Below are 15052 nucleotides of genomic sequence, written 5' to 3' on the forward strand. Positions count from 1 at the left end.
CCCTCAACTCCCCTCAACCGCAACGGCTCTGTTATTATCGGAGGCCTCTTCAATATTGACCTCCGCCAGTTGAATAGCAGCGGAGGATTTCTCCTTTTGGAGCTTGCGCCCCGATGACTTCGGCTCCCTTCTGTCTTCTTGGGGGTTGGGGGGTTGCTTCTCTTTGCTGCCCCCTTCTCGGCCCAAGCCCGAGGATGCCTCCTGGGCGCTATCTTGTGCCCTCCTGGGGAGAGCGAAGTCTATGGGGGTTCAGGCATCCTCTGGGGCCTTTCTCTCTCCCTTCTTCTTCTTCTTCTTTTGTGAGGCCATAAGTATTAGTCCTGACACACGTAATGTGTCACGACATGCGACCTCAGCCCTTAGGCTATACGCTACCAAACATCTATTCTACCTTTCCAGCTTTGGCAACGACTGATAAGAAAGCGGGCAATGGAAAAATCCAGCAGCGCCTGCCGACGTACTTTGCAGGATGGGCAGTTCGGCCGTGACTCGTACGCGCCTCTTAACCCTCCAACCACGCGCGGGGTGTGCGGTAAACCGCTAGCCCCCACGCAGCCTGCGCATGTGCCACGTCCACGGAGACCACGGGGAGGTTTGCCCATTTGTGTCCCGATCCCAGACACACGCTCTGACACTATTGACTCTATTAATATTTTGGATAAATAATATGATTAGGTTTTCTAAATAAAGTGGAATACGACTGGATGCAAGGATACAAGATCCTGCTCGTCAGACATTGGATAAAGGGTGGGTCCCTGCCTAGTTTGAAAGCTAAATCCTACCTAGGGACCCAGCTAAGAACGCCTAAATGATCCGGGCGTATGATGATTTCGTGAAGCTTAAGAGACCACACCCCCATAACCGAGGTCTCCGACATCCCTTGGCCTAGTTATTTTAAAAATCTAATAGCATCCCTTTAGCGGAAGGGTCTCCTTGCAGAAGTCAAGGCCGAGAAAGCTTCTGGACACGACACCAAGAAGGGTGCTGCCGCCGGCCATTCGCAGGCCACAACTGTAACGAATTCCCGCAGAGCCTCAATCTGCGGTTCGAAAAGCCGGCATTGGAGGAGGTGATGCGTCGCAGTGTCCTCGCCGTAACCGCAAGCACACATCCCACCATCTGCGAGTCCCAAATACGCGAGGTGCCTCTAGAAGCCGCCATATTCGGTAATCTTTGAGTGACATAGTGTTCGGGTTTGAACCAGGACACACCAACCCTAGCCCCGACATCGCCGAATAACGCACGTGTGTTGTGACTTTTGACAGAGGAAGACCATCTCTACTGCCACATTTCCGTTGCCGAGACCCTCACGAGGCCTAACGCCTCCTTTGTGTTCACTGCATAGGGAACAATCTTATCTTCTAGCTTGGAATCCCTCTTTTTTCTAACGTCAAATCGCGCCCGGTATTCGGCAAAAAGGATGTCAACGTGAACCGCGCCCGCAGCCACTCAAATCAACTCAGTCGATGTCGTGCGATACGCGGCGGTCATCGAAATGAGCACTCGGCGCTGCAGGGACTTGAGAACTCTCAGGTCGCCCCTGGCACAAAGGTCGACAGCGTTAGCGTATGCCACCGTCGGTGCGAACACACTTCGGTATATGGCCGAGAGCGCCCGAAAACGCAGACCCCACTGACATCCCGCCTGCATGCCTGGTCTACTAAAAAACGACCCGACATGGTCCCTGAGATATTTGCAATGGTTGGATACACCCATTCGTCGGTCTATGTGGATGCCAAGATACATAACTGATTTCTTAAATTGAATCTTATTATTGCCTAATCGGTTGATCTGTAGCTTATACGCGGTCAGCCTATTGGCCCTGACCGCTTTTCGCTTCCTTTCGGGACGCGCTCCTCCCCGTCTGCCTATTGGGGCCTTTTTCATAAGATCGCTTTTGAGGACAATTGCCTCAGTCTTGCGCGACGAAAATTCTAGTTTAGCAAAGCTCACCATTTTCCTATTTCGTCGACTACTTCCTGTGCTTTTAATTCTCCTTTTTTTACGGGAATCACCGCTGAATAATACGAGATGAACATCCGCGTAGGCTAATAATTTAAACCCTACTCTAGCTTCCAATACCCTAAGGAGTCCGTCAAACATGACCTTCTAATAAGTTGGACCTAACACCGAGCCCTGCGGGCAACTTCTGATGGCCCTCTTCGTAACCGTTTTATCTTCAAAGGAGAAAGAGAGAGACATTTCTATCCGGGAAGTAGTCGACTAACACATTGAAGATGATAAGAGAGCAGTTCCTATCTTAAAATCCTGACAATATGAGAGGCCACCAGACGTTGTCAAACGCGCCCGAGATGTCGAAGAGCAGCGCAATGACGTATCTCTGCTCAGAGGCAGAGACCATCCGTCGCAGCTCCACGACAGCGTCGTCCGTCAACCTTCCGGGTGTGAAGCCGAACTGCTGATCGGAGATCTTCCCCGGCGAGAGTGACGTCTGGTTGAGTCGCTTTAGAAGAAGCTTCTCGAAAAGTTTCCCCATTACGGAGAGGAGACTGATCGGGCTGTAGGATTTGGGGTCCTCCACGTCCGTGTTCTCGCCATTCAGGAAGATTCTGAGCGAGCCCTCTTTTTAAATCGAGGGGAAAACGTCCCACTGAAGGCACCCGTTGAAAATCTGGCCGGGGATTGCCCTGTAGGCGCCCTTCAGTACCGAGACCTCGATGAGATCCAGCGCTGGCGCCTTGTTGTTTCCAGAGATCTGACAACTGCTGCGATTTCTGCACCCGTGAAGAGTGGTCATCGGCAATATAAGACATAGTGTACGCTGTCTCTGATTTCGCGCTGCTGCAGCGTGTCCTCGTTCTCCCCGTCATCCGGTACGTGCACGTCGAGCAGGCGGGCAGCCGTCTCCTCTGTAGTGACGGTCGAGGAATTTCCGCCACTGAGAGTGCTCAGCACTTTGTCAACCCAGACCTTATTAGCCTTAGGCTTATAAACAAATCCCCAGGTCTTTGATTTGCCTTGGTCCGTGACAAATTTCTGCCAGCACTCGAGTTTCGCTTTCCTCAACTCCCTGGTGTACTCCCGCAAAGAAGAGCGGTAGACACGTAGTTTAATGGAGCGGATCAGCTCAACACTTTTCTGTTGGTATGTCCGTATGTCCCTATAGTCGATTTTCTTTTTGATCGTCAAATTTTTCTTCAACAACAGGTTTGACTTTCTAAATTGCCTTTTTTTCGGAATTGCCTTCCCACAGACGTTCATAAGAGAGCCGGCAAGAGCATCCGCGAACTTCACCACGTCCTCCACAGACGTCAAGCCGAGGACTTCAAGTCTTGACCCGGACAGATCGACGAGGCTCTCAGCGAACTTCTCCCAGTCGGCCCGATTGGTGTTAAATCGAATTTTCTTAGTTCTCTGCTCCTCGCTTCCGACTTTTGGCACCCTCAGCCTGATGTCCAGGGAGTTATGTTCACTTGTTGTTCAGTCGCCCTTTCACTCGCCGACGAACTGGCTCGTAGATGGGGAGGACAGGGTCACGTCGATGTGCGACGATCCCCATGCCGTCCAATAGGTGGGCGGCTGTCCGACGACATTAAGGACTTTGTATCCGCGGGCTCGGATGAAGTCTTGGAACATCGCTCACCAATCGTCAAATTTACGGTGACACAGAGAGGAGATCGCATATTGGTGTTCATTTCCACTAACACCATCTGCTCCCTCAGTGAACGAAGTACCATTTTGAGGTGCTTGAGGTGCTTTTCTGTTTCGTCGCTGTAGTGAAAATAGCACGATGCGACGTAGAAGGAGAAGCCGGGTGCTCGCACTTCCGTACATGCGCAGTGCGTCGTGCTAAGTTGCAAGACAAACATTATCTGGAATTCAAGGTTGCAAGCGACTACCGCGGCCCAAGGACGTTGCGCGTACATAGCAACCACATTCTTTCCAGTTCCTAGTCCGACGAAGACGTAACCACTGCCCTGCCTCCGGAAGTGCAACTCCTGCAAGAGCAGGATGTCCAGCCACATTTGGACAACAAGTTAAGAAACCTCCCATGCCACCACAGCTAAACGCCTCTTGTTTAGCTGCAGCATCCTAATTACCGTGGATCTAAGCGACGTGGGCAGTGAAGTGCTCCTGGCCGGCACCAGAGGCAAGGAAGATTCGATTATCCTCCGGGGCCCCACTCCCATCAGCGGGGGTGGAAGCGCCCCCAAAATCAAGCTTAGTACCTCGACCACCACAGAAAGCTAAAGAATGGAAAACCGGGGAAGGAGATAGAAGAGTAGTACTGCTAAGTTGCGGTCAGGCGGGGGATGTCCAACCGCCGCCCTCTTATTCTAATTCTTCTTCTTATCGCCTCCGAGCGGCCTGATGACGCCGGAGGCGACGGGCGGAGCTTTGCTGCCATTCGCCGTTCCCGCTGAGGGCCGCTGCGCCGGCCGGGGGGGGGGGGGGGGTTCATCTCCCCGCNGGGGGGGGGGAGTGTTCATCTCCCCGACCTCATGTACCGTTGCGCTCAGTCCCCTAAGTGGGACGGGCAAGGCCGGAGTTGGGACCGGGAGGGGACATCTCCACCTCAATGGGCGCAGCCATAGGCGCATCAGTTGCACCTGCTCCACACGCGCCCCTTCCCTTGATATGGGCTAGGCCCATGCGGACCAGCAACTGCGGCAACACTTTCTCCAAGGCCGCATTTAACTCATTGACCCTAAAGGTCGATGGGCTCGTAAATATGTGGGCTGGCTCAATTTCCGCGCTCCTTTAATGGAAGGGGTGAACGCGGGGGGGATAACCTCTCCTATTCGCACCCTTGCGGATTCCGAGGGGAGAGAGGGCGGGCGGGTATTCATTTCTCCGTCCCCCTCGTATTCCTCCCCCTCGCTGTCCACCACCTGATTTCTTCGTGTGGCGGCCAGCCTCTTCGGACTAGTTGTGGGGGGTTAGAGGCTGCCAACTTCGGTAGGGGCACCTTCCTTTTTTCAGCCTCCTTCAATTGGAACCTAAGGGATTCATTTTCGGCTTTCAGGTGGGTAATATCCGCCCTGAATTTCCGGACCTCCTCCCTCAGGCCCTCCCACTCTGGCATTGTAACAGCCGCACCCGACGACTGCGCCCGGAGGTTCAGCGCCGTAGTAGCAGCCGAAATGCTAATTGTTGCATCCCAAAGGGCTTTCACAGTGGTGCCCTTTAAGTTGCGACACTGTGCCACCTTGCACAGGAGCGCCACCTACTCCATGACTGCCGCAGTGAGCCCGGTGGAGAAGGTCTCTTTAAAATTGAGGAGCTCCATCCTCCGTTCCGGCTTTGGCAAGCCTCGGGCTCCGTCGTAGGCCAACGGTGGAGTCAAGGGCCCTATCCTCCTCTTCATCTTTGCGGAGCTCCCGTTTCTAGAGCTCCTTTTCCCTTCTCGCGGAGGCGGTGAACTTCCCTCTATTCTGGGGATTGAGAGCTGGGCGGCCCTTACCTCTCTTCCCCCCCCCCCCGTTTCACCTCTCCCTCCGCGCCATCCTCCGACTCGGTATCCGTCANCTCCGCGCCATCGTCCGACTCGGTATCCGTCAAGCCTGCCGATTGCTCCGAGTCCGACCCGATAACCACCGGTTCGTCTCTTCAGCGCGGCCCTCATAACTCGCAGAGCGAGACGACCTCTTCTTCCGGCATCTTCCCTGCTCGCAGACCGGGCCGCAGTCTTCATGCGCTTGCAGTCCCTCAGCCTCCTAGTGATAGAGGCTGACCCAACAACCGGAGAGCGAGCCGCCCCCTTGGCTATTCCACTCTCCGCGCTTCTACTGCCTCTTGCCATAGAACACGTCGGCTCGTCGAGGTGTACCTCCTCCTCCTGCGTATCCTCGCGCCCCTCCTCCCTTTACTCAAAGTTTTGTTAATATGAGACGTCATATTGGCAGATATAATTGTCTAACGACGCTTCGGCCATCATGGCATCCCCATCGCAGTGGGGATTCTTTCACGCCGGAAGTAAGCCCCGGAATTCGGAAGCCGAAAAGCGGCTTGTCGAGTAGCCAATCATATCCGCACCAAGTGACTCTTCAAAAAGTTATCTTGGAGACGGCCCACAATAATGCTAAAGGTTTAACGTCACCCCTATCGCGCGAAACCCTCCCTCCCGGATCCGAACTGGGAAATAACCTTCGCTTTGGGCTAGATGTCGCCATCCGTTACCCTGGGTAGCACCGGAGGCAAGCTGGCCAGTCCGCCCCCCACTCTCCCGCCCAATACAGGCGCTTCAACTCTGGCATTGGCTCCAGACAGACACAGATAAGCGGTTCTTCCACATTTAACGTAGCGGTTTCACGGACCCACCGCCGCCGCAGACGGCAAGCCCCCATACGACGACGGACTTCTATATTACTCTCACTTCCAGAGGTCAGGGACTAACATAATTCGAGTCCCCGGCTACCCCCCCCCCCCCCCCCCCNAAATCAACCCGGGGGCACCTGGGAGTTACTACCCCCCTGGTATAGTTTACCAGGAATACCCACGCCAGGCCGACCGGAGCCATACATGCATCCATACACTCCTTGCCGGGCCAATGCCCGACAAAATGGAGGCGGTCTTAGTCGCTCCTCACCCCGGCCCTTGGTTCACCATGGAATCGAAATTCCACGGAGAGGAAGGGAACCCGGGTTCATTGGAACTTAAGTTCCGTCACCACGACAAAGTAGCGCCTCGACGACGAAGAAAGACGAAGAACTTTTTTTTTCTTTTGGTGAGGCAGGGGAAATGCATTACGCACACCCCCAGAAGGCCGAGCAGCTCCCCGGGGATAGTGTGAGTCTCTTCCTTTCCACCAAATAGTGCGGAAGTGGCCTACCCACTAAAACCCCTGCCGGTGCCATTCTCAGTGACCATAGGGAGAGCGCCCCGGAAACTGTTTTCACATTACTTCCGGGACGCTCTCGGCCGCTTATTTGTACATCTCGGCCGGGGGCCATACAGAATTGATCCCCAGCTTTCGTCTATTATGGCGGTAGGACGAGGCACTCACGTCCACCGCTTCTCCCTAGAAGGGATATTGTGGTGGTCCGGGTCCTCACCCAGGCCGCCTCCCCCCTAGCGGCCCGGACAGGGGGCAGAGAGGAACCAAAACAGGAATTGAGGCTCCCCCCTCCCCCTTTTTATCAGGGCAGTATACGCTGCAGAGGGGAGCTTCGCCGTGAAAGCCCGACAACCCTCCCCCCCCCGGTTTGCGGGCGTCCTGCTATTGTAACGGAGGAGGCGGAGGGCGATCCTCCATGAGGTGTAGCCGTCCTCATGGCGTAACAGCCTTCCTTTTCTATGGGCAACTGCCGCCTTTTCTTTCTGACGGTCGCCCGGCAGCTTTGTTGCCGCGGTCTGACGATTGGGGCTCCTGGTGGGGGAGGAATTAGTAAATCATCCCTCCTTCTCGCCTTACTCCTCAACCCCTGAATCCTCCTGCATTGTGCAGGGAGGTATCGGCGGCCGTATTGCGGCCGCCCATTGTCTATTTCGCCGGGGAGAACCTCTCCCCGGCGTAACCGCTCCGCCGCCTCCTTCTTTACGATTACGTCCTCATAGAAGGAGGTTACGGTGGATCAGCCCTTCTCTCCCCCTAGTATGGCTTTGACAATGACCAGGGGCGAGAGATCCGCTCCTACCATTGCGACAGGGGCACGACGCTGCGCGTCCCAGGCGGGACGCTCCGCCAAAGTATGCTGCACCCACCTGTGCGTCGCAGTGGTAACAGCGGGTGCATTCCTTCCCTATACGGTGCAGGTACTCACTGAAGCACCCATGCCTGGTAAGCACCTGCGTCGTCCGGAACGACAAACCTCCGTGGGCCCTATCTACCCATTGCTGGAGATAGGGCCGGATAGCATTGGCGACCCTACTTTCCGAATGCCCCNCTAGTGCCCCGACCAAGTTTGCTCCTTCCCCCCTCCCCCCTCCACCCAAGAGCTTCCCGCGCCGCCGATATAGCTCCACATATATCTGCGCGAAGAGCTCCACAGGGGGGAATCCTGCCAAGACAGTAGCTGCTGCATGCGACGCGGTCCGATATGCTCAGGCGAGACGGCGATCCACATCTGTGCTTGTCTTATAAGAGATTTAATGCGCGGATCAGCTGTCATCTCACTCGCCCACGAGAGGACTACGTTCGCATACAGCTTTCGGGTCTTCCTGTTGGGACCACCAATGGGCAGGAGGCTATCTAAGGCATTCGCCACCCTGCCCATTTTGGGGACTAGGAACTCAAAGTGTCTCCTAAACCCCCATGTACCATCCAAGGTGAGCCCCAAGTATTTTATCTAGGGGCCCATCTTTACGTTGGTTGTACCCATCCGGACGTGGAACTTAGGCAGCTTTCCCTTTAACCCATCATAGATAAACATAATTTCTGTCTTCTGTGGGGCCACCTTGAGATCCATCCGCTTTATGGAATGCACCACGTGGTCCACCGACAATTGCCTGTGAACAATACGTGAATTGCCGTGAACAATACGGACCAGGTAGGAGGGGACCTGATGAAAGTTCAGACCCTACTCCAGCCGATCCCAAGGGAGGGAGATAAACGCGTTGGTGATGTCGAGTGACACCACCAACGCAACCCTTCCTTCTATCACGACCGCCTCCGAGAGGGAGCGGAAGCGTAGGATCGCATCCACTGTGAACTTTCCTTCCCGTAAGCTATACTGACCCTCGCTTAAGTCGGGACCACTTCCGGCCAGATGTCGGACAATGCGGTTGACAATTCGCTCTAAAACCTTGCTCGCCTCGTCCAACAGGCATATTGGACGGTAGGCCACTGGACTGTCCTCCGGCTTCCCCTTTTTCCAAAGAGGATTAGATTGGTTCTCTTCCATGCAGTGGGGAACACCTTGGTCCTTAGATACTTCTCGTACAGCCGTTGCATGCGGCCGAGGAGGACGCGCATCGCTAAAGCCCATACACGGCCCGGAATGCCATCCGGGCCAGGTGCCTTACCTTTGGCGCCTAGCCTTTTGACGCCACGAGTGACCTCCACCCCCGAGATCCCTAGCTTGCGCGAACCGAACTCTTCGCGTCGCTTTTTCCCAAAACGCCGCAAGGCGCGCCGCCGCTCTGCCGTGCAACGAGCGAGATTCCGTAGCGACGTACCTCTTAGCTTCTTGGATGCAATTTGTGCCCCAAACTGCTGAGTAGGTCACCGTCGCCGTTTCCAGAACAATCTCATGTGTTCAGAAAGAGAACGTAGGCTATATCGGTGAATGACTTATTGCTGCGTCTGCTGGAGAAGAAACGCGCGGCGCAGGATACGGAGAGGGCACTGTCGGATGACGACATAGAGCTCACGGCCGATACTCTGAACGCGACTATTCTCCACGACGAATGCGTCTTAATCTCGCCGAAGTCACTGTTGCGAACGTGCGCTGTAATGCCAATGGCTCGACACGTGTCATGCTCGACTACCGCAGCGGCGTGCTCGCGAATGTGCTGCGCGCGGTTGATATTCATATCAGTGAGTCGGATCTGATCTCGCTAAATAGATGACACGTGATGTTGCTGCGCAGCATCAAGGCGCGATTGCTGCAACCGTCGTGATGCCACACCGAGCCGGCCTTTCGACCGCGGCAAATGCTGCACTGGGATAGATCTCACCTTTCGTCGGACCGATGGGATGTTTGCGAATATGGATTTGAGAGTCTCCGAGTAGTCGATTTCTGACGAATCGGAGAGCGAATCGGGCCCGTTGGAACGGATCGCTACCAATGAGACCATGTGCGTGGCGACGATTGTTCGAGCGGTCGACGCGATCGGCGAACACGGACTGCTCCGAGATTCGTCCTACGCGGTGCCCAGTCTGCGCGACGCGGCGACATTTTTGAACGATGTGACGACTGCCTTCGGTGCTGACGGCGACGATGCCGATGCCTCGCGTCTGTTCGTGAGCTTCGTACACGGGGCACTATACGTCGAGATCGAATGTCTGCTATTTGCGCTGACCAAAGCGGATGTGCTAATTGGTGGGCGCGTCTTTGAGACGCTGGATTGATTAGTGAGCGAGCGTGATTCCGCCGATTGAATACCCGCTCCCAAGTTAATATCCGCCTTGGGTAGTAATACGCGTCTGTGAACTTGGCTGCACGTAGCGCCGCGTTACACGCTGCAGCAGTGGCTGCTCGTTCACCGTCAGTTTTCTCCTCTTCCGCCGATAAATGAATTGACCAACGCGTTGTCACACACAGAGAAACACGATGGCTTGCTCACGACTAGAGCGCGGTATACCGTAAACATTGTGATGGCGCCGGTGAGCATTATTATAAAGTTTTTATTCCACGAGGTAATGAGCGAGACCAACAGCTCGATGGCTAGCAGACATATGATGTACGCTACGTTGCGTGTGTTCCAGAACACCGTCCTGCGGTCCAACCAGGTAACTGACATCTTGACCTGTCCCGGCGCCAGTGTGCGCCGCAGACTGTTGAATGTATATAGGTGAGGGTCGGCGGTGGCAGTATTGACGGTATCGTTCATGCTGCCATTTCGCGCTAAGAGAATCCGATGACAATCGACGCTCCCTACCTTAGAGACGACGGTCGGACGACGCTTCCTGCATCAAGCTAAGTCTCAACAACGGGTAGCGCGCTTTCAACGCGAGCTAGCAATTCTTGCACGTAACTGTAGTGTAAGGGTCGTCGTCATTATCGTATTTAGTCTGAAAACTGTTGGCCAATGGCAGAGGGAACAACTTCCATTCCATCTGAGCATCGAACAAGGGCAGTGCGGTCGAGTCCGGTTCAGCGATTCGCAGCGGTGCTAAGATAAAGCCCAGTATTCTGGCCGGAATGACGATAGCGCTGAAAATCACGATAGTCACAGCGCTTGCAAGGCGCGATATCGCACCATCGGCGGTAATGTCGAGCGCGTCAGACGTCGGCTGCTGCATACATGGTGCGAGACTGTCCCGCTGGGACAGTACGAGCTGTCGTTGCGGGCGCGGCTAGTATAGATACATTCTGTCGTGGCCAATAGTCATCGTCGATATTTCCTCCAACAGCATGCAATCTTCGAAGAGATAAGGTTCCTTGCGAATCAACGGACATCGGGCGATGCATGCATTTCAGAGCTACGCGGCACGACTCCACGCCGTACACGTCGTATGCGCGCATGGCTGTGGGAACTAATATTTTCGCTCCGTACGCTCTGGATAAAACGGCAGTCGCATTCGCATAGTGCGACGATTCCTCGCTCGGAACACCGGGCGCCGCTGTGAAATGAATGTGCGGATCGTACTCCGTAGCGGAAAGCTTTTATTCCACGTTAACCAAATCTTTAATCTTATTTGCATGAATCATTTAAACACAGAGGAGTGCGAAAACGTGTGCTGTCTTATAATCAGCTATCACGATCAATTACATCTACCTAGCGACGATCTTGGAAAAACTAACGTTACATCTCGCCGCATTTCCACTACTGACAACATTCCTATTCATGTCCGGCAATATCGTTTTCTTCTAATTCACAAAACAGAAATTACTTTACAAGTTTCCGATCTTTTACAAAAACAGATACTAGAAACTTCCGACTCTACTTATAATTCACCCGTTTGGATTGTCCCCAAAAAAACCGATTTATAGGGTAACAAACGTTGACGAATAGTGATTGATTTTCGCCGCCTTAACGAAAAAACTATTGGCAACGCGTATACATTACCCAACATTTGAGACATTCTTGATCAATTAGGCAGCGCAAAATATTTTTCAGTATTAGACTTAGCCAGCGGCTTTCATCAAATCCCAATGCATCCCGAAGATGCTCATAAAACCGCGTTTCATACTCCCCACGGTCATTTGCAATCTGATCGTATGCCTTTCGGATTTAAGAATTCACCCGCTACATTTCAACGTCTTATGGATCAAGTTCTTATCAGTCTCCAAGACATAAAATTATTTGTTTACATGGACGATATTGTAGTTTTTCCGAGCTCGTTAAAGGAGCACAACGAAAAGATTAAAACCTTAATGAATCGCCTTCGTATAGAAAATCTCCCACTCCAACCTGACAAGTGCGAATTCCTGCTGCGCGAAGTCGCATATTTAGGCCATGTTATTGTGGAAAATGGCATCCGGCCGAACTTCGACAAAATTAACGCTACTAACAATTTTCCTTCTCCCAAGTATCCTAAAAAAATCAAGAAATTTCTTGATTTAGCAGGTTATTACCGCCGTTCCATTATTGAATTCTCGCATGACGCGAACCCTCCATATAAATTGCTTATAAAGAACATTCTTTTTCTTTGGACGGTAAAACAACAACAATCATTCGATACCTTAAAGAAAGCACTTTGCAATAAGCCCATCCTCCAATTTCCTAATTTCTCGCTCCCTTTCATCCTTACAACCCATGCTTATAAATTCGCTATAGGCGGATATTTCAATCAAGGTCAAATTGGCCAAGAATTACTGATCGCATATGCCTCACGTTTACTTAATCTGGCCGAGCAAAACTATTCGAACATAGAAAAAGAACTTCTCGTTATCACTTACTGCGTTCATCATTTTCGACTATATTTGTACGGACGCGAATTCACCTAAGTTACAGACCACCAGCTTCTCACGTGGATGTATAGTGTAAAGGATCGCACGTCCCGGCTTATGCGTTGGCGCTTAAAACTCGAATATGATAAATCGCCACCGGACTCCTTTCTCAGTCAGGTGCTCCATTAACTTCCGTGACTCGCGATTCGATGCACGAAAGAGTGCTCGAAGTTTCGTATCCGCTCCAACGAAGTTGATGCCGCAATCAGAAAACACTTCTCTGCACAAGCCTCGCCTGAGGCGAACCTCCGGAATACAGCAAGGGAGACTTCCGTCGTGCAATCGGTGACAGCCTCTAAGTGAACTGCTCTTGTCGCCAAGCAAACGAACATGCAGATGTATCCCTTGTATGCTCGATGTCCTCTGGCCTTAGTTGTCCGTAGGAGAACAGGTCCCGCAAAATCGACTCCGGTCATGAATGGGCGCGAAGGCATGAATCGTGCCCCCGGTAGATCATCTATGTGGAGAAGCCGCCCGCCATCGCATACACGGCAGACAGTTATGTAGTAATTGTCTCACCAGTCGCCTGCCTCCCGGGATCCAAAATTGACGCCGAAGAGTTGCCAACGTCAGTTGCACTGCGCCATGCAGCGCTCCATGGTGGGTTGCAATCACCAAAAGTCTGGTGAGGTGAGATTTCGGTGGCAGTATCACAGGATGACGACTGTCCCAGTCCAACTCAACAAAACGTAATTGCCCCCACAGCGAAGTAAACAAGCCTCGTCCAGGTATAGCTTCAGGCCAACAAGTGAACTGCGATTACGGATGGCGTGTCCTTTGGATAAAGCACACACCTCATCGCCACATGACATTCGTTGTTCCAGTCTAATCCAGAGATTCCTTGCCGTAAGAATCTCTTCAGGAATTAATGGTCCCTTTACGTGTTCTGCATGTCCGTGCCTCCACCGCAAAATCCACGCTGTTGTCCGGAGTAATCGTCGAAGAGTAGAGAAACGAACCAGGAATTCGTTTGCTTCTAACTTGGTTACTCCATGCACCATCCGACGTTGCTCTGGTAGGTCACTCTCAATTGTTACATCCACGTCGTCATTGACCAACAGCTCAGGGTTCTTCAGAAAATCCGGGCCGCTCTACTAAAGTGGGTGTTGAGAGAGGTCCATGGGAGCCACTCCGCGGGACGCGCAGCCAGCTGAGTTGTTCTCACTCCTAACACGGCACCAGCGTGCCTCAGATAAGGTGCGATGAATCTTGGCAACTCTGTTTGCAACAAACGTTGTCCATCTTGCAGGGTATCCACGAATCCATGCAAGAGTGATAGTAGAGTCAAACCACAGATGAACTGGAACTGATAATAACTTCAACTGCTCCCTCAAATAAGCTGCCAGTCGCACAAGCAATACGGCCGCATACAGCTCTAAACGAGACAGCGATATGGGTTTGAGGGGGGCCACTCTGATTTTGGCCAGCACCAACGAAACCATTATTGAACCTCCGTCCAGTGGAGCACTCTTGATGTATATCACAGCAGCATAAGCTCTTTCGGATGCGTCAGCGAATCCACGGAGTTGCAAAGCAGATGTGTCAGACTCCATCACCCTCAACCATCGACCGACTGTGAGTTGCTCCAGTATAGGAAGGTTACGCTCAAAATCTCGCCACACTGTCGTTTCTCTTTGAAGAAGAGCGTCATCCTAGGAGAGCCTCTGTAGCCAGGTCTTCTGGATGAATATTTTGGCTCGGACGATGACGGGTGCCAACTAGCCCAAAGGGTCGAAGAGTCCAGCCATCCTGGACAGAACGGTACGTCTGGTTGTCTGTCCATCCAACGGCCTGCGAAATCTGTAAACAAAAGAATCGGTCTCCGGATGCCAACAAAGGCCCAGGATAGCCTGAGGAGTTAAATCCCCCTAGCTAGCTTTCCGATTCGCCCGATAATCTTCCGAAATGATGCTGAAAATCGCTTGGTGATTGCTGGACCACTTCCGCAAAGGAAACCCGCCCGCCAAGCAGAGCCGGGTTAATTGGTCTCGTAGCTCACCAACTTCCTCCAGCGAGTCGGATCCAGCAAGTACATCGTCTACATAAATATCATGACGAAGCGCTGCTGCTCCGAGAGGGAAGAGATGACCTTCATCCTCTGTCAACTGACGCAGCGTGCGCATGGCAAGAAATGGTGCACATGCCAATCCGTAGGTCACAGTGTTTAAGAGAAACTCTGCCGCCTTGTCCCTTTGTTCTTTTCTCCACAAAATCCTCTGAAGATCTCGATCCTCTTCTTGCACCAGAATTTGGCGATACATCTTTTGGATGTCAGTCACAATGACATAACGATAACGTCTCCAACAAAGTAGTACGTCTGCGAGGAGTGGCACCAGGTTTGGGCCCACCATCAAGTGTTGATTGAGTGTGTCTCCGAAAGGTAGACGAGATGATCCGTTAAATACTACTCGTATCTTAGAGTCCGTCACAGTAGACTTGAAGACTCCATGATGAGGCAGGTAGCATAATCGCTCATGAGGTTCCCAGGCAGGATCCACTAAAGACATGTGATCCATCTCCTGGTACTCCTGCAT

General features: G+C 52.7%; 2 protein-coding genes across 2 annotated transcripts; both read right to left on the minus strand.

The window, feature by feature from the left end:
• Nucleotides 1-2260: 2260 nt before the first annotated feature.
• LOC106741720 lies at nt 2261-3986 on the minus strand. Its single transcript, XM_014613997.1, has 4 exons — nt 3667-3986; nt 2782-3409; nt 2669-2735; nt 2261-2583 (listed from the first exon to the last, which is right to left on the minus strand). Exons 1-4 carry the CDS (start codon nt 3984-3986, stop codon nt 2261-2263), a joined length of 1338 nt encoding a protein of 445 aa, XP_014469483.1.
• A 6593-nt stretch (nt 3987-10579) lies between these two features.
• Nucleotides 10580-14071, minus strand: LOC106741721. Its single transcript, XM_014613998.1, has 5 exons — nt 13706-14071; nt 13478-13609; nt 13038-13271; nt 10935-11005; nt 10580-10778 (listed from the first exon to the last, which is right to left on the minus strand). The coding sequence occupies exons 1-5, from the start codon at nt 14069-14071 to the stop codon at nt 10580-10582; spliced, it is 1002 nt and encodes a 333-aa protein (XP_014469484.1).
• Between the last annotated feature and the right edge of the window lie 981 nt (nt 14072-15052).

This window comes from Dinoponera quadriceps, unplaced genomic scaffold, assembly GCF_001313825.1.
Source record: "Dinoponera quadriceps isolate SergipeBrazil2010 unplaced genomic scaffold, ASM131382v1 scaffold679, whole genome shotgun sequence".
Classification (NCBI taxonomy): domain Eukaryota; kingdom Metazoa; phylum Arthropoda; class Insecta; order Hymenoptera; family Formicidae; genus Dinoponera; species Dinoponera quadriceps.